Source organism: Salminus brasiliensis, chromosome 18 (assembly GCF_030463535.1).
Source record: "Salminus brasiliensis chromosome 18, fSalBra1.hap2, whole genome shotgun sequence".
Classification (NCBI taxonomy): Eukaryota; Metazoa; Chordata; class Actinopteri; order Characiformes; family Bryconidae; genus Salminus; species Salminus brasiliensis.
In genome coordinates, this window is record NC_132895.1 from 5,276,193 (window position 1) to 5,298,692 (window position 22,500).

At 41.5% G+C, this 22,500-nt stretch overlaps 1 protein-coding gene across 4 annotated transcripts in view; it reads left to right on the forward strand.

Annotated features, from left to right (window-relative positions):
* LOC140539636 (uncharacterized) overlaps positions 1-22,500 on the forward strand; it is a 30,953-nt gene that overhangs the window by 3,848 nt on the left and 4,605 nt on the right. The window contains exons 5-26 of one of the 4 annotated variants that reach the window (XM_072662378.1): positions 1,473-1,591; positions 3,079-3,141; positions 3,440-3,595; positions 4,871-5,004; positions 5,415-5,509; positions 5,661-5,715; positions 6,647-6,790; positions 7,157-7,330; positions 8,224-8,287; positions 9,323-9,506; positions 11,365-11,498; positions 12,314-12,692; positions 13,053-13,184; positions 15,246-15,282; positions 15,408-15,500; positions 16,830-17,529; positions 18,298-18,446; positions 18,980-19,047; positions 19,715-19,989; positions 20,472-20,676; positions 21,454-21,487; positions 22,107-22,196. In XM_072662378.1, coding sequence (XP_072518479.1) covers positions 1,473-1,591; positions 3,079-3,141; positions 3,440-3,595; positions 4,871-5,004; positions 5,415-5,509; positions 5,661-5,715; positions 6,647-6,790; positions 7,157-7,330; positions 8,224-8,287; positions 9,323-9,506; positions 11,365-11,498; positions 12,314-12,692; positions 13,053-13,184; positions 15,246-15,282; positions 15,408-15,500; positions 16,830-17,529; positions 18,298-18,446; positions 18,980-19,047; positions 19,715-19,989; positions 20,472-20,676; positions 21,454-21,487; positions 22,107-22,196 — 3,484 coding nt within the window. The remainder of the gene's footprint in view (positions 1-1,472; positions 1,592-3,078; positions 3,142-3,439; positions 3,596-4,870; positions 5,005-5,414; positions 5,510-5,660; positions 5,716-6,646; positions 6,791-7,156; positions 7,331-8,223; positions 8,288-9,322; positions 9,507-11,364; positions 11,499-12,313; positions 12,693-13,052; positions 13,185-15,245; positions 15,283-15,407; positions 15,501-16,829; positions 17,530-18,297; positions 18,447-18,979; positions 19,048-19,714; positions 19,990-20,471; positions 20,677-21,453; positions 21,488-22,106; positions 22,197-22,500) is intronic. The other 3 variants (XM_072662380.1, XM_072662379.1, XM_072662381.1) reach the window with 3 other exon arrangements.

Below are 22,500 nucleotides of genomic sequence, written 5' to 3' on the forward strand. Positions count from 1 at the left end.
AAAATACTTACGACGAGTCTCCTGATGAACACTAAGCACAGTTCTTAAAAGAAACTCTTGAAAAACCTTTTCAAAACAAATTCTTAAAGACACTTTTTGTTGTTTTAAAACAAACTAAATATATTTTTATTAAATTAATTAAGGTTTTGTGCAAAATCAGTAAGCAAGAGCTAGAAATGACATGAATGTGAAATAATACATATAATATAATAAGACATGGGATAGCCAGAAAACCTACCAGACCACTATTTAGATTGTATATATATATATATACACTAAACTACACAAACACACTAAACTACACAAACACACTAAACTACACTGTGTCCAAATGTTTCTGGACACCCCGTCTAATGAACACATTCAGCTGTTTTAAGTTGCACCCATTACAGATGTTGCAGGGATGGCCACAGAAGGTGACCATTCATTGGAATTTAGTGCTCTTCCCACTCATCAAACTAATTATTACAGTGATTGTTTTTAAAGGGTGGGCTCTCACAGTCTTAAGGCCAGTGTGAGGGTGTATATGTAACATATTTTTAGCAACTGTTATTATAATTCTAATAATTTTGGAAATAAACGTAATGGAAAAGTTAAGGGAAAACAATTGAAGGATAACAATTAAATGCAATACATTAATTTATTATAATTCTTTCTTTAACAATTTGATAAATTTTTCCCCCTTTTCTTCTAATTCAAAATTACTGCCATGTAATTCACCCATCTGTAGCGCCCCCTACCAATAGCAATGCCCCCCGACAGTAGGAGGGTAAGGACTTCATACATGTCCCCTCCAATACATGAAAAGCCAGCCACTGCCTCTATGCAAAGTTTTTAAATGGCTGGGCAGCCGACACGCTCTGAGCAAAGCTCCACCACAACAACTAACAGACGCCTGTGTTCTCGAATCTTAAGAGTGACAAGCGGAGAGAGAAAAGCATGCTGGGAGAGAAAAAAAAGCCGTCTACCCTCCCAGAGAAAACATGGCCGGTTGTGCTCTCCCTGGCTCTGGCGGCTGATGGCTCAGGATTCGAACTCACGGCCATCAGGTCCATAGAGGAAGCCCATTAGATCACTGAGCCTTAAAACAAATTATTAGAGGCTGATCTTCTGAAGTCTTCCAGTCTGAGACCAGTGTCGATTTTTGAAGAATAACAGTTAATTTAATGAATCTAAGAAGAATTTCTTTCTTAATACTCTCTTGTGAATCCAGCCTGATTAATTTAACCAGTCCTTATCTGCTGCTTCTGCATCATGATTACTAAAGACAAGTGTGCTGAGTCAGCGGGTTCTCCATTCTTCTTAATGTTCTTTTCAAAACACAAGCCGTGGTAATGGCCTGCCCCCTACAGATGCACTGGATGGAGATTAGGCTGAAAATGCTGTATTTTCCCTTTAAGAAATGCTGTGATTGACAGCTTGAAGGCTGCTGTTAACACTCTGACTGAAATGCTGTTCACTGATGTCTTTAGCAGAAGGAGAAGAACCAGAGGCCCAAGATGGCCATTAAAACGTGCAAAACGGCGAAAGATCACACCAAGATGACGATGAGAGAGCTCATTTACTACCTGCCCTCAACCAACCCAATGAAGTAAGTGATGCTGTTTCTCACGTCTCGGTTATTTACCGCGTCTTCTCCTGTTTGCCCTGTAGTGGTCTGTTGGTTGTTTAGCGGTCACGGCTGCTGGCTGCCGAAATGCTCGATTATTAGTAGAATCGAGCAAAACCAACCATAGACCAAGTAAAATCTGGTTGGCTGGTCTGCTTCGGTGTCTTCGGTGTCAGCCATGCTTCACAGTAGCGCTTAATGGGGTCATGCAGTTGATCTAATCAACCACTGTCGTGCTTCATCATGAATAGCAGCTCGGGTACAACCAACCCAGCTATGGAAAACCTGTGAACAACAACAACCAGTGTGGGATATATGACAATTTTTAAAAATGGGATTATGATCAATTTTGTTAGCCTGATCCACAATAAGCTTTTCTAAGCATATGGAGGATATCGTCCGTGCTTAATAAACACTGATCAGCTGCAGGTTTTATTAATAACAGTGTAATTAGACTGGGTTAATTAGATGTAGAGCAGCAGATGTTGAGTAATAGTCACTGTATTCAGTACGGGAGGGTATTTGCATGGTAATTTTTAGGAATCTGTCGTTACCGATGTTTTTAGTCTGTGATCGCATGTATTGTGAAAATGTCTCTAAGTGATGTAGTATTTTTACCATGTCGCCCAGCCCTATTTCTGACTGCATACTAACAACTGGTTGGATGTTCTGTGACTTCGCTGGAGTATGTTGTCTATTTTGACTCGTCTCAGCTAATGATAATAAGTTTAATTGATATGGTGTCTTTCTCAGGATGCTTTAGTATACGTATGTAATTACTGACATTGGAAATACACTATATGGACAAAAGTATTGGGACACCTGCTCATTCATTGTTTCTTCCGAAATCAAGGGTATTAGTAAAGAGTTTCTCCTGCTTTTGTTGGAGTAACTGTCTCTACTGTCCAGGCAAGAAGAGTTTCTACTAGATTTTAGAGGAGCACTGCTGGGAGAATTTGATTGCATTCAGCGACAAGAGCTTTAGTGAGGTCAGGATGTTGGATGATGATCACCACCCTACCTCATCATCCCCAACTCTCCAAGTCATCCCAAAAGTATTGGATGGAGCTCCACCTCCATCATTCCAGAGAAGACCGTTCTTCCACTGCTCCACAGCTCAATGCTGGGGGGCTTTATTATACCCCTCTAGCCCACGTCTGGCATTAGGCCGCATTGTGTCAATAGCTTCATCATGTTAAACTGCTCCAGAGAGTCCTATTCTATTGGCAGTACTTCTCTACATGGACTAGACAAGCTGTGTGTGTGTGTGCATTTGCATATCTGTGTCCTAGCACAACTTAAAGTAACTGAATGCATTCATTAGAAGGGGTGTCCACAAACATTTGACATATAGTGTACTGTGGAAGGGGTGGAAGGGCAAATCAGAGATGTGGAGGAGGAGTGTTCAGTAACTTGGGGGGTCGTGACACTGCTGTGTTGCTCACTGCTCATGCTTCCTTTCCCTACAGGTCATATGTGGAGGATGAGCAGAAAGCCGCTGAGACGGTGTCGCCGCCTTCTCCAAAATCACCGTAAGAGACACTCCACAGTCCAGAGCCCAGCTCTACACTCCACACTAACGTCTTAATACTAAGGACATGTTTACACCCGTCCTTAACCTCTTAAACTGCGCTGCCTGTATATAGGAAATAAGGCTAAATGCTTGAGCTGTTCTTAAGTTTGGAGTCGTCTGATGCTCTGACTCTGGATCAGCTGTATTTTTCTATCACACTGAATTGCTTCCTCAAAACATAAGCATTTGTGTTATAGAAAAGGCATGCAAACGTTAGAACTGCTCTCAGGTGAACAGTCCGTCTGATCTCTGTCCAGTCCTCCAGCGCCCCCTGCTGTGCCTGCAGTGCAAGTTGAGGAATGTGCTGAAGAAGAGGAGGAAATGCCAGGCAGTGCAACCGGCGAGGAAGAGCCCTTACTGGCCCCCAGAGTCAAAGTGGCAGCGGATGGATCTCTCATTATAGACGAGGAGAGGTCAGTGCGACACTCGCTGAGCTGACGAGTTAACGAGTCTATAAACACGTTGGCTCGTCAAATTTGATGTTTTTTAATATTTCTATTGATGTCTTTGTGATTATATGGCACTATATGGAAATAAGGTTCAGAAATTTCCTGAATCTGGGACCCGGGTGGTTCACCGGACTTGCGTACAGGTTGATTGGTAATTGGCAGTCCAAATTAATACAGATAAAAGTTCTTTAATAATAAAAAAAAAACAAAAAACGAGGCTGTGAAGACGGGTCGAGGCACTCGTCTCTGCCTTTCGCAGTGTCTAACTGATGGATCCACATGTTCGTCGTCTGCCTTCTGTAATTTTGTCCGTCTACAGTTTTGTGTAAAAGGTACACCCAGAAATTTGTCTTCTCACCATTTGTCTTCAGCACTCCACTGCTTTTGTGAAGCTACGACTTTTTTTTTTTTTTACTGTAAATATATAGAATTTCTGAAATGAGACTTTCTGAAATCAGTTTTACCGGGTTAGGGTCGCAGTATCTCTCTGCACAGTGCTTTCGGTCTCATTATAGAGCGAGCTGAGATTGTTCTGAACAGTTTGATATGAAACAGGAGTATTAAGGATAAGGATAAAGGATAAAGGTGCACGTATTCGTCACTGTACAGTGTGGACTGTACAGCGAAATGTGTCCTCCGCATTTAACCCATCTGGTAGTGAACACACACTCACACACACACACGTGTTAGGGGCAGTGAGTACACACACACACCCAGAGCGGTGGGCAGCCAACTCCAGCGCCCGGGGAGCAGAGAGGGTAAAGGGCCTTGCTCAAGGGCCCAACAGTGGCAGCTTGCCGAGCCCGGGAATCGAACCCACAACCCTGTTATCGATATCCCGGTGCTCTAACCGCTGAGCCACCACTGCCCACTGTATTATCTGATATGCAAGTGCCTTTAAAGCAAATCTTGGAAATATGAAATTTTGTAACACCAGAGGGTTGCAAAACAAACTGCAGCTTTTTGAAGAACAGCTCAATATTAGAACTTGAGACATATGCTCTGTATTAAGCCTAATTCACTTGTTATAGTATCAGTAGATTTTCTATATAAAATTATCTGAATCTGCATTGGGGTAAATCTCCCCCCTGAATCTCCTCATTCTTTTACACACCCCCCCTTTATTATTATTATTATTATTATTATTAATAATAATAATACTACTACTACTAATAAGGCATTTATTAAACACCATAATAAATAAATTTCCGCCCTTTCTGTCCATGTTTGTGTGTGCAGTTTAACCGTGGAGGTCCTCAGAGTTAAAGGCCCAAATCCAGCCGAGGATCGAGACCCCATATTTGAGCGTGGATCCACCACAACCTACTCCAGCTTCAGAAAGGGCACCTACACCAAACCCTGGTCCAGCAAAGGTTAGAATACGACAGCTAATGTGTGCTGCTCTGCACCATCTGATGATTTCCTGCTCTCACACACCTGATCTCTGAGACTGCTTTATGAATAAGGCCAAATACAGGGCAGGGCCTATTAGAAAGTCTACATCTGTATATATTGTCACTGTCTATAGAAAAACTCCAGGTCAGTTTGGAGCATTTCTGTTGGTCAGAGTTATCTACACAGGCTGCGTGGCAGCTGCATGGTTCACAGATGGAGAAGCTGAAAATGACACAAATTAAGATGCATGTTTTTCTGCCTGTTAAAGTCTAATGGATGAAGATGAAAGTTTTTGATATGTAAACTCACAGAAATTGTGTAATTAATAAAATAAGAAAAAGCTAAATGTGAGAGATTGACCATTTTCTTCCTCGTTAAATGTGTTCAGAGACAGACATGTTTTTCTTGGCTATCAGTATGGTGGGGACAGATTTCTCCATGATTGGCCAGCTGTTCCCTCATCGTGCTCGCATAGAGATTAAGGTAAGTGCTCTCTCTGTGGACGGCAGTTGACCAAATGTGTCCATACTTATGAGGCTTTGCTTAAGTTGAATTCTGCAGTGTAATGTCGTGGCGTACGCGATCTTACAGAGATCAGGCAGTGTTTTATATTGTGTGTTTCTTTTTCTTTCAGAACAAATTTAAAAAGGAAGAAAGGGCAAACTCCTGGAGAATAGACAAGGCGTTCAGTAAGTGATCACCTGCTTGTTTCTACACCCAGTGTTCATTATATCAGCCGCACTGACCATATAGGAGGACTGTATCCATCTGTATACTTTGCTATTAGCCTCCTTTCACCCTGTTCTTCAATGGTCAGGACACCACAGGACTGACCACCATAGAGCAGGTAGTGTTTGGGTGGACTGAGAATAGTCCACCAACCAGATATAACCAGCCTACAGTGTCCTGTGGGCCGCTTCCTATGAGCACTGATGAAGGACTAGAGGATGACCAGCACAACCTGCGCACCAACAGATGCGGGTTTTGTTTTCCTCACATTAAATAATTAAGTTATAAAAATATCATTTAATTATTATTTTATTTAGGCAATAATAGCGAAGACGTATGCAAATTACCCACTCTGGCCTGTAGGGGTCACCAGTGCTAATCACTATAATTTCCCCAAGCCCAGTGTCTGTTGTTCAGGAGTGCTACAAGCTCGCGCTACAAGTGATATGGAAACTGACCGCGTTCTTGCATTTTATGTGGAGCTTGATCTCAGGCTTAGTCACATGACTGGAGAGCTAAGTGAAATTTGTAGACACACTCGCAGACACAGAACCTCAGTTCAAGGGTGCTATATTTACACATTCACAGACCTAATATGAGTCTCTTTGGATGGGGTTTGTTCTGGTGAGAGCTCCTGGTTGCTCCTTCTATGACCAGCTTCAACTACCTGTAATTGGGGTATTATATTATATAATGATGTATTAATGAATTATCTTGAGATAGTTATTAATAAATATTTTAAAATATATATCTCACAGGCAGGGATTAACCCATTTTACCCATTCATTTACGGACATGTTTTTCTGGCCCTGGTGACCTCTACAGGCCAGAGTGGGTATTGCGCATATTTTAATTGTGGTGTAACCAGATGATTAAAAACTCTCTTTATAGAGGAGAGGCGGCGTTTGGACCTTGATTTCTTCAACAACCTACTGGAGAAGATTCTCAGAGAGGAGGAGAAGAAACGCAAGAAAAAGAAAGATGGGGCCAAACTGCCCCAAAAAGTTTCAGGCACCCCTCGGAGGAAATCAGCGGGTGAGTCCAACCTTTCCATCCATTTGCATTACTCTTTATTCATATCCTCTGCGCCTTTACTTCTACTTTTTCAAGCCAAAAACCAGTATTGGGATTGTATTGCTGTATGTCGAGAGCATTTTTTTTTTACCAGAATAAAGGACTATCCTTCTTCATTAAATCACACTCATCTGGAGCTGTGACTGGTCATGAAGCTCACAGCACACTTTAAACAAAACAAATAAAATTATAGTAATAGTAATAAAAAAATAATAATACACAGTGATTGGTTAGATGGTTCATTTACATATTGCAGCCTTTTCTGATATTAGTAATAAGAATAAATATTGTGCAGCTGTGGTTTTGAGTTTTAGTCTTTCTCTGCAGCAAGGAGTAAGAGGGTCAGCTCTTCTGCAGGCTCAGAGGAGGAAAGCTCGGGGAGTGATGTGATGGAGGGAGAGAAGGAGAACGAGGGCTTTTCCAATGATGGAGGGAGCACCACCACTCCCATCTCCCCCCAGAGGAAAAGTGCAAAGAAGAACAAACAGATAAAGAGAGCAGGTGTGTTACAGGGCTGCAGGCAGAATATGTTTGTGTGTATATATATATATATATATATATATATATATATATACATACAAACAAATATAGATGATGTAGAACATGCCCAGCTTTAGTTGGGCTGAGTGGCAAAACACTCTGCAGCAGCGTTTATTAGTGAAACGGCCAAACTGGGAATGACTCCAGCGATTATCTGCTCAAGTTAAAGGCAGCTGGACTTAACAGAGATCCACCCATGAACAGCGATGTGTTGCCAGGAGCTAACTGAGGCTCAAATCACACCTATTTAGAAGATAAAGCCTTATATCTGAGAGCTGAGAGTCCGCACCTGTTTTTTAATAGCGTGACTTCACCACTCAGTGAGCTCCCACTTGTTTTGGTGCCTGGTTTCTAGTCGTTTCTGTGAATTGCAGGAATCCATGTGCATACTCGGCCAGTCTTTTTACCACTCAGTGACGTGGCTGGAGTGACTCCTACCACCTGTGCCGTCACATGCATACTCTCTATACTCCAGCAACCACACACACACTCCTTTAGTAAAGGAACAAAACAAAAATCAATGCAATATTTGACACCTTAACACAACACACAGATGGGGCTTTACTGCTGCTCCTAACCTGGTTCCTGGCTTTGTTTCCCCCCACTTGTAGAATTTAGATACAACTCAGCCAGTTTGTGTGCATTGTGTGTATTGTGTAGTTACCAATAAGGAATCCTTAGAGTGCAATAAAAGTCACAGAGCATAAGGGGGTAAAGTAAAATGACAGGAATTTAGACTCACATAAATATTTCTTTTTTCGTATTGTTTTATTAAAAAGAAGAAATTAGAAAAATAAGAATAATATAATAGCTGGTCTTTTCATGCCTTATTAATGCGACTGAATTACCTTTAGCTGACGCGGCTGTTCCAGAAGACGCTGAGAACAGTACAGCTGAAGGACAGGCCCCTGACGACAGGTACGCACATTGCAAAGGGAGCACACATGTTTAAAACTGGCATAATTGAAATGTATTGTTGACATTGACAAAAACATGAAATGTATTGTTGCAGTCTTTATGATCCTTCAACATTAAGATCTTAGTGCACCAGCAGTACAGTAGGATATGGAAATAATATAGGAAATAATAATTAGACAAACATGGCATAATAGAATGATATCCAGACAGACTCTTTGCCGTTTGCTGTGCAGTTTATGCAGTTACTGTACACAGATCAGCCATACCATCAGTTCCACCTGCCTAATATTGATTAGCTCCCCCTTTCTGCCACCTCAACACTTCTGACTATTTGAGGCATGGCTTAAATCAACATGACCTCTGAAGGTCTCCTGTGGTTTCTGGCACCAAGGCTAACGTTAACAGTGGATTCTTTAAGTTCTGTAAGTTGTGCGGTGGGGCCTCCATGAATCGCACCAATAAGCCAAAAGTTGCCCACGGTTCTGTAGCTGGTTCACCGGTGCCCCTTTCTTGGAGCACTTTTGTGAGTACTGACCACTGCATTCAAGAAAGAAAAAAATCTCACAAGACCTGCCTGAGGTTTTGGAGATGTTTTGACCCAGTGGTCTAGAACGTCACAGTTCAGTCCTTGTCAGAGTGTCTCAGATTTTTACACTTGCTCATGCTTGCTCTGCTTTCAACACCTCACCTTTAAGAACTGACTGTTCACGTCCTGCCTAATATATCCACCCCTTGACAGGAGCCACTGTATATGAAGATAATTAATGTTGGTAATGCCACATGTCAGTGGTGCTAATGTTATGGCTGATCGGTGTATGCCGGTTTGTTGTTGGTAACAGTTCTATGGTCCATACAGTCTGGTTTAGTGATCTTAAAGTACTGAAAACAGTGGCAGTTTTGCTTCTGCATAATGTAGTTCAGTAATTACAGCATATTGTCCCTTGGCTACTTGTTTGAATAATATACAGTAAATTGCTGTATTACTATAAAAAAAAAATAATAATAATTGAGGTTGGCGCTGATGTGTATGATCAGGTTGCCGAAACCAGATTTGGACTTGGAGAACAGCGCAAGTTCTGAAATTAAGCCTGCTCAGCTCAAAGGCCGAGCCCGGAGAGCGGCGCCTAACCTGTTGCGGAGGTGGAGGAACCCTGCACTCCAAAAGAAGACTCAGGACACCTCAGCTGAGGAGGAGAGCGGGAAGATTAAAGACTCAAAGGTACAGATTCATCCTGCTTTTTAGAAGGCAAGACATTTCATCTTAGGCCCATGTCTGTGTCCCGTGACACTCATATTAAAATCAAGGAGTATTTCAGTAGTGATCTCTCAGTAAAACTAACTAAATAAAAGTGAGGGTTGTCCAGTGGAAGGGGATTTCCTCCGGTTCCTCTCCTAATCAGATCTGTGAGGATTTGCAGGTCATTGTAAAGCATACAAAAGTCTCATAGCATCAGCAGTCTGAAATACAGTCCCCAAGTGCCTTAAGCTTTTTAATTTTTAGCTTTAGTCTTTCTTTTACTTCTATAGTTCTGCAGCCTAGCAGGAGTTTAGCTCTACATCAGCTGCACCAGGTGACGGATGTGTTAGATTTAATTTGTTAATATTTTTCTATTTTATTATTGGTTGTTATTTAAAAAGTTGTTGCTGGCAGTAGTTGGAATCTGAGGTTCGGTATCTGCCTGATTTTTTTTTTTTTTGGAAGTTTAGAAATCACACTAAAAAGTACTCTAGGATTGTTTTTGGTATTCTCGATCAGCAAGATATGGCCAAATATGCTGAGTGAGCTTTATTGAGTGCCTCACTATACCCAATAAGGCTGCCCTTCCAGTCAGAGTGGAATACCTTCAGCTTGGTTGACCGTCATTTCCGTACTGTTTGTTTTAAGGTCTGTGTTGGTAACACAGTGTAAGGTTTTTTTTGCCTTGTCATTAAAACTATATATAATATATAACAAATTTATAACAAATGTATAAAAATAAAAATGGCAATAAAGGGCTGGTTCAAATCCCGGTCATGCTGGAGCCGAGGCTCAGAGAGAGCACAGTTGGCCTTTCTCTCTCCAGGGTGGATAGATGGCACTTTCTCCCCACATCGCTTTGCTGCGGTGCTGGCCATCGCTGGTGTCTGCGAAATGGTCCGGGTATGCAGCGCTTCCCTCCAGGCGTGTTGGTTGCCCGTTGATGTTGCATTGGCAGCAGTTCGGAAAATGAGTGGCTTGACTGCGCATGACGGGTCAGAAGGGGAGTGTGGGTCCATCCTCACTAGTGAAAAATGAGAGAATGTATTTGAAAAATACTAAAATAAATAAATAAATAGCAATACATACACTAAATTTATGCTAAATAGAAAATTAATTTACAGTGCAGGGATGAGTGGCCACGTGCAAAGTGATGTGAAACATAATGTTGTGCTACTGAGCAGGAGGTGGTAATAATTATTATAATAATAACTGATTATGTTCAGTTAATCTGACAATGTCCTGTGGGGTGGGGTGGGGTGTTGGTGGGGTAGTCAAGTCTTAATAGCCACTGTCCTGGTTCAGAGTCTGAATGGCTTGTGGGAAGAAACCCCTTCTCATCCTCTCTGAGTTTGCCTTTAGGGAGCAAAATTGCTTCCCTGAACCAAGAGAACAGTCTGTTGCTTGGATGGCTCTTTATGATTTTGCTGGCCTTGGTCCAGCACCGCTTGCTGTAGATGGTCTGCAGGTCAGGGAGCTCTGTCTGAGTGATGGTCTCAGCTGAACACACCATCCTCTGGAGAGCCTGTCTGTCCTGCTTGGTGCTGTTAACAAACCAGGCTGTGATATTCCTGGTCAGGATGTACTCTACAGTGCAGGACAGAAGATAGATAGAAGTTCTGCAGCACCTCTGAGGGCAGTCTGAAGTCCCTCAGGCCATTTTAACACTGTATAATTTGCTTTGTGGATTTGTGTAACACTGATTGATTCCACAGCATTAAAAATGAAAGGGATGAGTGAGCTTTGAGTAAGATAACACTTACACGAGTGCTTTGTAAATTAGATACCCTGTTAGGTCATCTGACTAAGAGAAATGCCCCTTTGTGAAATCTCCCCCCAGGTCCTCCCATCCTCAGCTCCAGAGAAGGACAAGAGAAGCACTTCTGATGTTGTATTAGGTGTGTCAGAGGATTCAGAAGAAGAAGAACCTGATCTCACTGCAGTGCAGGAGCACATTCTGAACAAGCCGACCAGGTCAGTTATACTGAGTGCAAGTATTCTCCCCCTAATTAGCACGGATTCATTTGGCAATGTTGAGTTTCCACCTGAAAAACAAAGAAAGGATGAACCATCATCAGAATGGACAATGAGAAAAGCTCCAAAGTGACTATAAACTGTGGCTGTTGGAATAAAATCTTTACATTGACTTGAATGAAAGTAAATTTGCTGTTTTTAGAGATCAGAGGTTTTTGTGTGACTGTATGTAAATATACATGATTAGATGCCTAAAACCATGTATTATTATAGTCATGTAAAAACTGTGCTGTAGAAGCTCCAGATCTCATGAGAACAGATGCAGGTTCTCATTCTGAAGAAAGAAAGTAGGTGAGCTCTTGTCGGTGAGCTAGTCTGAAGAACCGAGCTCGGTTCCTCCAGGTTTCCCAGCCAGCACAGTGTGGAGGACAGTGTGTTCAACTCCATCAGCAGCAGAAGCAGCAGCAGCAGCAGCTCACCTGATTCACCATCATTAAGCCCTGATTTACCACCAAACCAGGTGTTGATCTGAGGAGAACTCTAAAAAACACTGGACTCCATGAGGAGAACTTTGGAGATGTTCTAATGATGAACACAGTGATGGAGAACCACCACCACGTTCTGTAGGAGTGTTATTATTTTAATATCAGTGTTAATTCTAATACATTTACTGAGGGAATAAACCCTAATTTCCTCAGATAAGGAGGTTTATATAAGAATTGTTCTCTTTCTGCCTCTTGATAAATGATTAGCTGTTTAAAAGCAGCTGTTGGATTTCATGTTTACAATTTGATCTGTCTTCATTATTATCTCAGATCAGGGAGGATTCCCAAACTGTCCCAGCATGTGATCCGCGCAGTGGCAGATGAAGATGAGGAAGAGGTAGAGCAGCAGCTGCCCTCTGGCCCTCCATCTGAGGCTCGAGGTCCTAATGTCTCTGCCCGCAGACCCCGAAAAAAGCCAGGCCCCAGCCTCAAACGGGGCATGCCCAGGAGAGGCAAATCCAGGCTGGTGACGTTACGGGCCTCGGCTGCTGAGGAGGAGGATGATGACGAAGAAGAGAATTACAACGTGACTCAGGGCGAAGAGCAGTATCTCTCAAATGCAGAGGAAGAGGAGAACCAGGCGTTTGTGCCCATGGGCCTCCGCGCTCAGCCTGTGGTCCGCACAGAGGTGGAGGAAACTATGGAAGAGGTGAGCGAGACAGAGCTACTGTCCGTTAAAGAAGGAAAGGGCTGAAAATCGTGATTATTTGATTGATAGGTAAATTGATTGTACAACTAATAAAGACCTGACCGATCATCGTCTTTTAGTTTTGACCTTTAAACCTTTCCGTTTTGTTATCAGTCAGTTCGCTGTGTGTGAATTGAAGCATTCCCTGTTTTATTTTTATTTAAATTAATTTTTTTACATGACATTACATTTATTTTGTGCCTCTTTATGTTCACCATACTTATCCATGCATGTGTTGATGTGTTGCCCATCCCTTCCTCCTCCTCCTCCTCCTCCTCCTCTCCTCTCCTCTCCTATCACCCATGGCCTGTGTGCTCCCAGCTGGACATGTGTGTGAATGTTCCTGATGTCCTGGGCCTACCCCAGAATGCTGTGTGTCCTGAGTCTTCGTGTGCGAGATCACTGGGCCCTGGGGGCTCTGTGCCCTGTGAGCATCAGCTCGACCTGCTCGTCGTAAGTGACCCTTTAGCTCCAGGAGCTTGCGTCCCTCTGACCCTTTAGAGGAATAGCTTGCTGAGTAATGTGATCTTCGCGGCTCTTCTTACCCCTTGTGCAGAAGAGCAGCTATGATAATAAACATATCATTATGGTATGTTGATATGTGTATTATATAGTCGTGTAAGTGGAGCTAGGAAGCTTATAAATCTAACAAGCAATGCTAGGGTACTGGCAAGAACCTGGTGATATGATATGGGTGGTGATACAGGGGTAATGATTGGATATGTAGCAATGATGCGGTAAATTGCATAAAAAAAAGGAATTAATAAATATAAGGAAAATATGAGGAAAACTGTATAAAAAACATTCAGCTCTGAAGACAGGGTGGTCGGGTTTTACATGTAAATTGTTTATCAATAATCTATGCTGTATTTTTAAGAAATTGTTATAGTGTATTATTACTTTGATATGTTGATATTTTCTAACATGCCTAATAGGGATGCACCAATACCAATTTTTCTTTTCTGATACTGATACCAGATTTTTAAAGTATCTGCCGATACTGATACCAACCGATACCAACTCTGACTTCAATATTTGATAGATGGCTAACAATCCTGATATTTATAGTGTTCCACTTTTTAATGGTTGTACTTTTTTATTTATAAGAGGATCTGTAATATTACTTTTTCCATATAAAACATAAAATGCTTAAAAGAACATTTACAGCTCGAGGAACTGCATGTTTAAAAAGTTTCAGAGCTATGAAAAAGTAAAAATTGCCACAATGCAGAAACACATGCAGGTAGGGAAGCACAATCTTGACCAAACAGCTTTTATCTGGTTTAAAATTCACATTCAGAGCATAAAAAAACAGAGCTTAGAATTATATGTATATTATGAAATTATGTATACTCTCTTTTTTCTCTCTCTCTCGTTCTCTCTTTCTCTCTCTCTCTCGTTCTCTCTTTTTTTCTCTTTCTCTCTCTCTCTCTCTCTCTCTCTCTCTCTCTCTCTCGTTCTCTCTTTCTCTCTCTCTCTCTCTCGTTCTCTCTTTCTCTTTTTCTCTCTCTCTCTCTCTCTCTCTCTCTCTCTCTCTCTCGTTCTCTTTTTCTCTCTCTCGTTCTCTTTTTCTCTCTCTCTCTCTCTCTCTCTCTCTCTCTCTCTCTCTCTCGTTCTCTTTTTCTCTCTCTCGTTCTCTTTTTCTCTCTCTCGTTCTCTTTTTCTCTCTCTCTCTCTCTCTCTCTCTCTCTTTCTCTCTCTCTATGTTACTAAACTTCAGTGTGTGGCTTTTGAACAAGCTGCTGAAACTCAACTATTGGTTTCAGAACCAGAACCAAACACTCAAACACCACATGGAAACAGAAAGTGTAAAAATGTAGAAGTTTCGTTAGAGGTCTGTTTATAACTAGTTATGACTGATTTTTACTGGTTGTTTAAAGGTTTGGCTTCATAAAGTCTGCAGACAAAAATGTTCTAGGTAGAAAAAAAAATCCTCACAAATTGTAATTAGCTTCATGGTATCGGTGCTGTGGTATCAGTGTGTGTAAGTGCCAGTATCTGCGCCAATATATCGATACTCTATTTGTGCAACAATAATGCCTAAGAAATACCCCACTAATGAATGTGATGCGTCTGCAGGCCTTCATTGTCATACTTGGTTAAACCTACATCAAGTGGATGGCTTACAGCTGATGAGGCGTACAGTACACTCCTAAAATAAGGGGCTACAAAGGGGATATTTGAGCGATTCCATAAAAGACATTTTTAGCTCCATAAGGAACCATTTATGTAAAATATTTGACAAAAATGGTTCCTCATATAAGTGTTTCTTTTATGTCACTGCCACTCAAAGAACCCTTTTTAGAACCTTTATTTTTAAGACTGTGTGTTTTTACTGCTGTGATTCGACTGAGGACTGGGGGCTGGGAGTAGGGTGATTTACATGAGACACAGGGATTAGTCCCAGCAGTCCTTCACACTGGTGACATGCAGCATGTTTTGCCTTTGTTGTCCTGATGTTGCTGGTTATCTTGAGACTGTACTTCATCAGAGCACGTGTGATTTCTGTTCTAGGATGTGATCGAGTTCCTGGCTCCAGAACACATGGAAGGTAACAAATAATCGGCCTTCTTACGGGACTTTATCACTGTGAACTGTTTTTGGCTTCAGATATATGAAGAGTAATTTTGTCGTCACTGCCTGTGTGTGTGTGTGTGTGTGTCTGTGCCCTTTTAGTGTCAGAGGAGAGTTACACTGAGGCAGCCAGGACGCTCCTGACCATTGGGCATTCTGCTCAGATGATTCCAGCAGTAGAAACACACAGTGCAGGCAAGATGGATATGAATATTATTTGATGGACTAGCAGTCAGCATGTAATGCGGGGCAGCTTGTTAGAACTCACTCCGGGTGTAACCATGGGAATGGGTATAGCATCGCCATAGTAACATGTAGTGTAAACATGGGAATGGCAGCAGCATAACCTTGAAAATGGGTACAGTGTAACAACAGTGTAGTGTAACCTCAGGAATGGGTTTAGGGCAGCTGTGAAAATGGATGTAGAGTAAACCATGGAAATGGAAATGGGTTTAGGGTAGCTTTGGAAACAGGTTTAGCATAGCCATGGAAACGGGTGTGGTGTAACGATGGAAATGGGTTTAGGGTAGCGTTGGAAACAGGTTTAGCGTAGCCATGGAAACACGTGTGGTGTAACCATTGAAATAGGTGTAAGGTAGTCATGGAAACAGGTGTAGCGCAGCCATTAAAACTGATGTGGTTTGGCCATAGGAATGTGTGTTAGGGAGCTGTGGAAACAGGTTTAGCGTAGTCATGGAAACGGGTGTAGCACAGCCATTGAAACTGATGTGGTTTGACCATAGGGATGTATGTAAAGGGAACTATGGAAATGGGTGTAACCATGGAAACAAGTGTAACGTCACCATGGAAATGGGTTTAGGGTAGCTTTGGAAACAGGTTTAGCGTAGCCATGGAAACGGGTGTGGTGTAACGATGGAAATGGGTTTAGGTTAGCTATGGAAACAGTTTTAGTGTAGCCATGAAAACGGGTGTGGTGTAACCATTAAAATGTGTGTAGGGTAGCTTTGGAAACAGGTTTAGCGTAGTCATGGAAACGGGTGTAGCACAGCCATTGAAACTGATGTGGTTTGACCGTAAGGATGTATGTGAGGGAGCTATGGAAATGGGTGTAACCATGGAAACAAGTCTAATGTCACCATGGAAATGGGTTTAGGGTAGCTTTGGAAACAGGTTTAGCGTAGTCATGGAAACGGGTGTAGCACAGCCATTGAAACTGATGTGGTTTGACCATAAGGATGTATGTGAGGGAGCTATGGAAATTGTGTAACCATGGAAACAAGTGCAATGTCACCATGGAAATGGGTGTGGTATAACCATATGAATAGGTCTAAGGTAGTCATGGAAATGGGTGTAGCGTAGCCATTGAAATTAATATGGTGTGACAATAGGAATGGGTGTGGGGGAGATGTGGAAATGGGTGTAACCATGGAAATCGGTGCGGTATAACCAAATAAATGGTTGGGTAGCTTTGGAAAAAGGTGTAGCATAGCAAGGAAATTAGTGTAGTGGAACCATGGAAATGTAATGCTTTGTAACCTCTTCTGATGCCTTTTTTTTTTTTAGACGAGGATGTCATAATTATTGAAGAACAGTCAAGATTTGCCCAACAGGACGTCCAGCAAGAAGTCGTCTTAGAAACGACAGACCATGTAGAGGCTGGAGACGAAACCTTCCAAGTGGTGACCTCCGACCTTTCTGCCAGTGTTATCCCAGATTGTAAGGATAGTGTTGCTGAAGCTTCTCAACAAGACCTTGGTCCTGTGGAAGAGTCAGTGAGTTCAAAGAAAACTGACTCCGAGGCTTCAAACATCAAAACCTCAGAGCAAACTGCTCCACAAACGAGGAGGAACCGTCTCCCCAAACCCAAGCCAAACCTAGGACGAGCCTCTAGACCCTTAAAAGCACAGCAGAAGCCAACCTCGCCTGAAAAAGACACCAGTTCTCCAACAGAGCCAGTTAAGGCCTCTGCAGAAGGCCAGATGGAGGAGTCTAAACTACTGATGGAAGCCTCAGAAGAGTCTAAGAGAGCTCTGGAAGACTCTGGAAAGGTTTCTTCCCACTCTCCTGCTGTAGCCTCTCGGCCTGAACCAAGTGAACGCAACTCGAACCCCTGTGAGCAGAAAGGGTCTGTGAAGGGAGAAGAGAAGAGTTCTCAGCTGTTACTTGAGAAAAAACAGGAGCGTGAAGGTTCTGAAGTAAAAGTATGTGTAGAAGAAAAGAACATGGAGGCAAGAGAGGAGAGGCTTCAGCTGCAGACACACAGGTATGGACAGCACTATAGTGTCTATAATTCAATAATATGAATAAATATTAAATAATAATTACTTTATGTATAAGCAGAGGTTTTAGGCACATAAGCACGTCTTAAACCCTGTCTCTCAGCAATAAGAGAGTGTTTACAGTAGAAGCATAAATTCAGTAAAAAGGAGCAAGAGCTTCTCATTCTGAAGAAGAAAGAAAGTAGTGAGATCTTGTCGGTGAGCTAGTCTGAAGAACAGAGCTCAGTTCCTCCAGGTTTCTCCTGGACGCCCCCCCCCCCCCAGTCCAGCCAGCACAGCATGGAGGATGTGTTCAACTCCATCAGCAGCAGCAGCAGCAGCAGCTCACCTGATTTACCATCATTAAGCCCTGATTTACCACCAAACCAGGTGTTGATCTGAGGAGAACTCTAAATAATACTAGACTCCATGAGAGAGGAGAACTTTGGAGATGTTCTAATGATGAACACAGTGATGGAGAACCACCACCACCACTTTCTGTATTAGTTTTTATTCTGTTATTAGTGTTTATTCTAAAATTAGTGTTTCCTGAGGAATAAAATAAAACTTACTGTTTATTATTATTATTATTATAATTGTAGGCATATCGTAATTTTCCTGTATAGAAATATAATCACAGTATAGGATTTTGTCCGTATCATGCAGCACTACTTAGTTTTTAATATCATAACGTGTGTGTGTGTGTGTGTGTGTGTGTGTGTGTGTGTGTGTGTGTGTGTGTGTGTGTGTCTCTGTTCATGTCTCTTTGTCAGTGAGTCTGGGTCTTCTGTTTTTGAAAGCCCTGTGCAGCCCCCTCAGCCCATAAGAAGGTTCCGTGGACCCAAACCCAAACCTAACCTTGTCCGGAGCCCCAGAACCACACACACTGAGACCCAGAAGAAACCAGCACAGCCAACAGCAGGTGAGATTGGATGATCGTCATCCTACCTCATCTCTAACTCCCCAATTCATCCCAAAAGTACTGGATGGAGCACAACCATCATTCCAGAGAACACAGTTCTTCCACTGCTCCTCAGCTCAATGCTGGGGATTTTATACCCCTCTAGAACACACCTGGCGCAAATATGTTCATGTTTATCTGCTCCAAAGAGTTCTATTCTACTGGCAGTACTTCTCTACAGGGACTAGATGAGCTGTGTGTATCAGCAATGGGTGCAACTTAAAGTAGCTGAATGCATTCATTAGAAGGGGTGTCCACAAATATTTGTCCATATAGTGTGCGATCATTTTAAGTCTTGCTAGTTTATTCTTTTAACTATTTTCACATCACCTGTGTACTGAACTACAGTTCTGCTGGGTTTTATTATTGATTTATTTTGATCATTTTTAAAATTGTATTTTATTTGTATTTATTTTTTGGTAATGTTGTATTATAAAGTATGTTACAGGTCAAATTAATATTTTCTCTTTGTTTTTTTGTTTTTTTCTTTACAGTACGCAGTGAAAAGTCCAGCATATCCCCAAATCAAATGCAGCAAGAAACGCCATGTGACTCTGAAACGGTAAAACATTAATTCAACTGTATAACAAATACGTCTCATGTAACGTTTGTGCACCTCTGGTCAAATTACCTGGGTAAAAATAAGTTCACATCCACCAAGAGTCCCACTTCTTCACCTTCTTAAGCACAGTTACTGTTTATTTGCTTAATGTAACGAAAGTAACGGCACATTAAATACATTGGTATGTTTTTGTTCAATATGATTTTTCCCCACAATTATTTCCACGCAGAAAATCAACAAAATGTGTAGCCTGATCAGGGGTGCCCAAAGACAAGACTGTATATTTGTGCAGATAAGATGACTAAGATGAGGTTCTATTGTATATGTTTATTTATTTATTTACTTAATTTTAATTTCATTTAATTAAATGAAATTTAATTTCAATGATTTTATTTTTGTTTTTATTTTTTATTAAAAAATGTTTTAATTATTTTATGATTCATGATTATCATTTCCAACAGCTACTTTACCAAGTCTAAGGGTATTACTGTTATTGTTCTTTAAGACAACAAACTAAAAAAGACAAATATAACCTTAAATATCCAAAAATATGTCATTTGCAAGTACTGACTTTTATTTTGAGATATATATATATATATAGTATGTATAATGCAAGTACGCAGTGATGTTTGTGGTATATAATATGTGTCATATATCTGACATCTAGGCAGTACGCAGTGATGGACCAGCGGAACTTTCTGGAGCTGTGGGTAAGCTGGACTCTTCAGAAATGGCTGGGAAAAAGTCTGGAAGCGTTATTGTTGATGTTGCTGAGAGTGTGTCTGCGGAACCACCCGGAACCACGGCTGAAGTTATTTCTGCTGACTGGGACCCCAGCTCTGATGAGCCTGTGTTTATTCTCTCTCTCACTGAAGTCCCGTCCACTCCTTCAGAAAAGGAGGAGCTTCCTGCCAAATCAGAATCTCTCTCTGAACCCCCGAGGTAAGCTGTGGGTCCATCATAACTGCACTGGACAGAGATGGACATTAGCATTTATTATTGTAATCATGTCCCAATTATGAATAATGTGGTATTACAGCTGATCAAGCTGAAAATGTCATATCCCCTACATTAACAGCAATGACTCTGTATTACATTATTTTATTACATTTTTAAAGTTAAGTGTAAAATTTTAATGACATTTCTGAGCGTGATTACATCATTAGGTGATACAGGGACGGTTTGTAAAAAAAAATATACGAAAAAACAATGTACATACTGCCTATTAAGTGCATCCTAAATGTAGTCTGTCAGCCAAGTCTTTCTTTAGTTTTGCACTGCATCTGCGAGGTTAGTACTAAAAGTACTAAGACTGTAAATGAGATTTTTTTATTAAAAGAAGTCATCACATATTAGATACTAGATATCTGAGAACGCTGATATTGTCGAAATCAGACTTCTTTTTAATCTCCATTCCTTTTCAGAGCTGCTGCTGCTGATGTTGGAGATTCAGGCCCAGCTGGAGATCAGGCCTCTCACCTGATTCTATCTGACATGTTGGCGCCCGCCATAGACGTGGACGAGAGTGAGGAGGTTAAAGAACTGAGCAGAGAAAGTGACAATAAGGGACATAAAGAAGAAGCCTTGAGCCGAATCAACAAACGAGATTATTCACTTTTAAATCAGAAGGTGAGAACATGAGCCACAGGCACGTTTACTAAACCTGAGTGACATTTGAAGGTGGTGATGATAACATTAGTAGCAATAATACTAAAAGCAATGTTTAGTAGTATTATGAATGTTTATTATTATGAATAAAAATTATTAAAATATTATTAAAAGTGATAGGAGTAATCATAATCACATGCTTGTCTAGTCCCTGTAGAAAAGTACTGCCAATAGAATAGGACTCTCTGAAGCAGATAAACATGAGCCTATTGGCACCATGCTGCCTAATGCCAGGCGTGGGCTAGTAGAGGGGTATAATAAAGCCCCCCAGAATTGAGCTGTGGAGCAGTGGAAGAACTGTGTTCTCTGGAATGATGGATGGTGGAGCTCCATCCAATACTTTTGGGATGAGTTGTGGAGTTGGGGGCAAGGTAGGATGGTGATCATCCATCATCCAACATCCTGACCTCTCTTAACGTTCTTGTTGCTGAATGCAATCAAATCCTCACAGCAATGCTCTTTTTAAAAAAAAATTCTAGTAGAAAACCTTCTTCCCTGGACAGTAGAGACAGTTACTCCATAAAAAGTAGGAGAAACTCTTCTTGTAATAGCCTTGATTCAGGAAGAAACGATGTGTCCCAATACTTTTGTCTACATTGTATTTTACACATTTTCATATTTTGAAACCACATATTTTCATTGGGTTAAATTAGATTTTTTTAAACCTTCTGCAGAATTTTGTTCAATTCACTGAAGCTTGTTTCTTACGTTTCTCATTTAATCATAACTCTCTTGCAGAACCCTGTTGAGGAGGGTCCTGCTGAGCAGCATGGTGAGGCTTTGGGTTCCTTTGACTTTTCCATCAGTCTTACTGGAGCTCCAAAACTCCAGCTGTAGTGTAGTACAGTAATGACTTCTTCATAACAGATATGACTAGACAGTGTTATTACTAAATTTCACATGAATTGCTCATAGTTGTTCTTGTCCACATACGCTGCATGTCCAAATGTTTGTGGACACCCCTTCTGATGAATGCATTTAGCTATTTTAAGTTACTTTAAGCACCCTTTGCTGACACAGATGTGCTAATACGCACACACAGCTTGTATAGTCCCTTTAGATTAGTATTGCCAAAAGAATAGGACTATCTGGAGCAGATAAACGTAAACCTATTGGCACCAGGCCTTATGCCAAGCATGAGCTAGAGGGGTATAAGGCCCCCAAGCATTGAGCAGTGGAAGAACTGTGTTCCCTGGAATGATGGATGGTGCTCCATCCAGTACTTTTGGGATGACGTTGGGTGCTGATCAATCAAATCTTCACACCAATGCTCCTCCAAAGTCTAGTAAATTCATCAAAGTCATCAGTTAAAGCTAGATAAAGTTTTTTTAACATCTTGATTTCATGGGAAACGGTGCATAAACTGGTGTCCCAATCTGTCGTTTTTTTAGGGCAGCGGTCATTAAGCTGTGAGGATGATGAAAGCGAGGAGACGAATCATCTGGCTAAGAGACGGAAGCTGCCGGAAAAAGGCAGGAGAGGTGAGGATGTACGAAAGGGTTGCTTCTGAAGACTCTTCCATGAAGGTCATATTTGTGCAGGTGTCTCTGCACAGTAGAACAGTGCACCTTTTCCTTTCTTTCAATGCTAGGGTAGCTGAATATGCTTTGCCATTTTCCTGTAGTTTTCTCCTGCATTGTGGGCATCAGTCATGTGAATGTCCAGAGGGTTGCTCAGGCAGCTGTTAAGAGGAGCTCAAGGCTGCTGGTTGTTGGGACAAGGTTTGAAGAGCCAGAGTATCACCTGTCCTTTCCTAAGGATGATCGTGAACAAGCCATCGCTCTA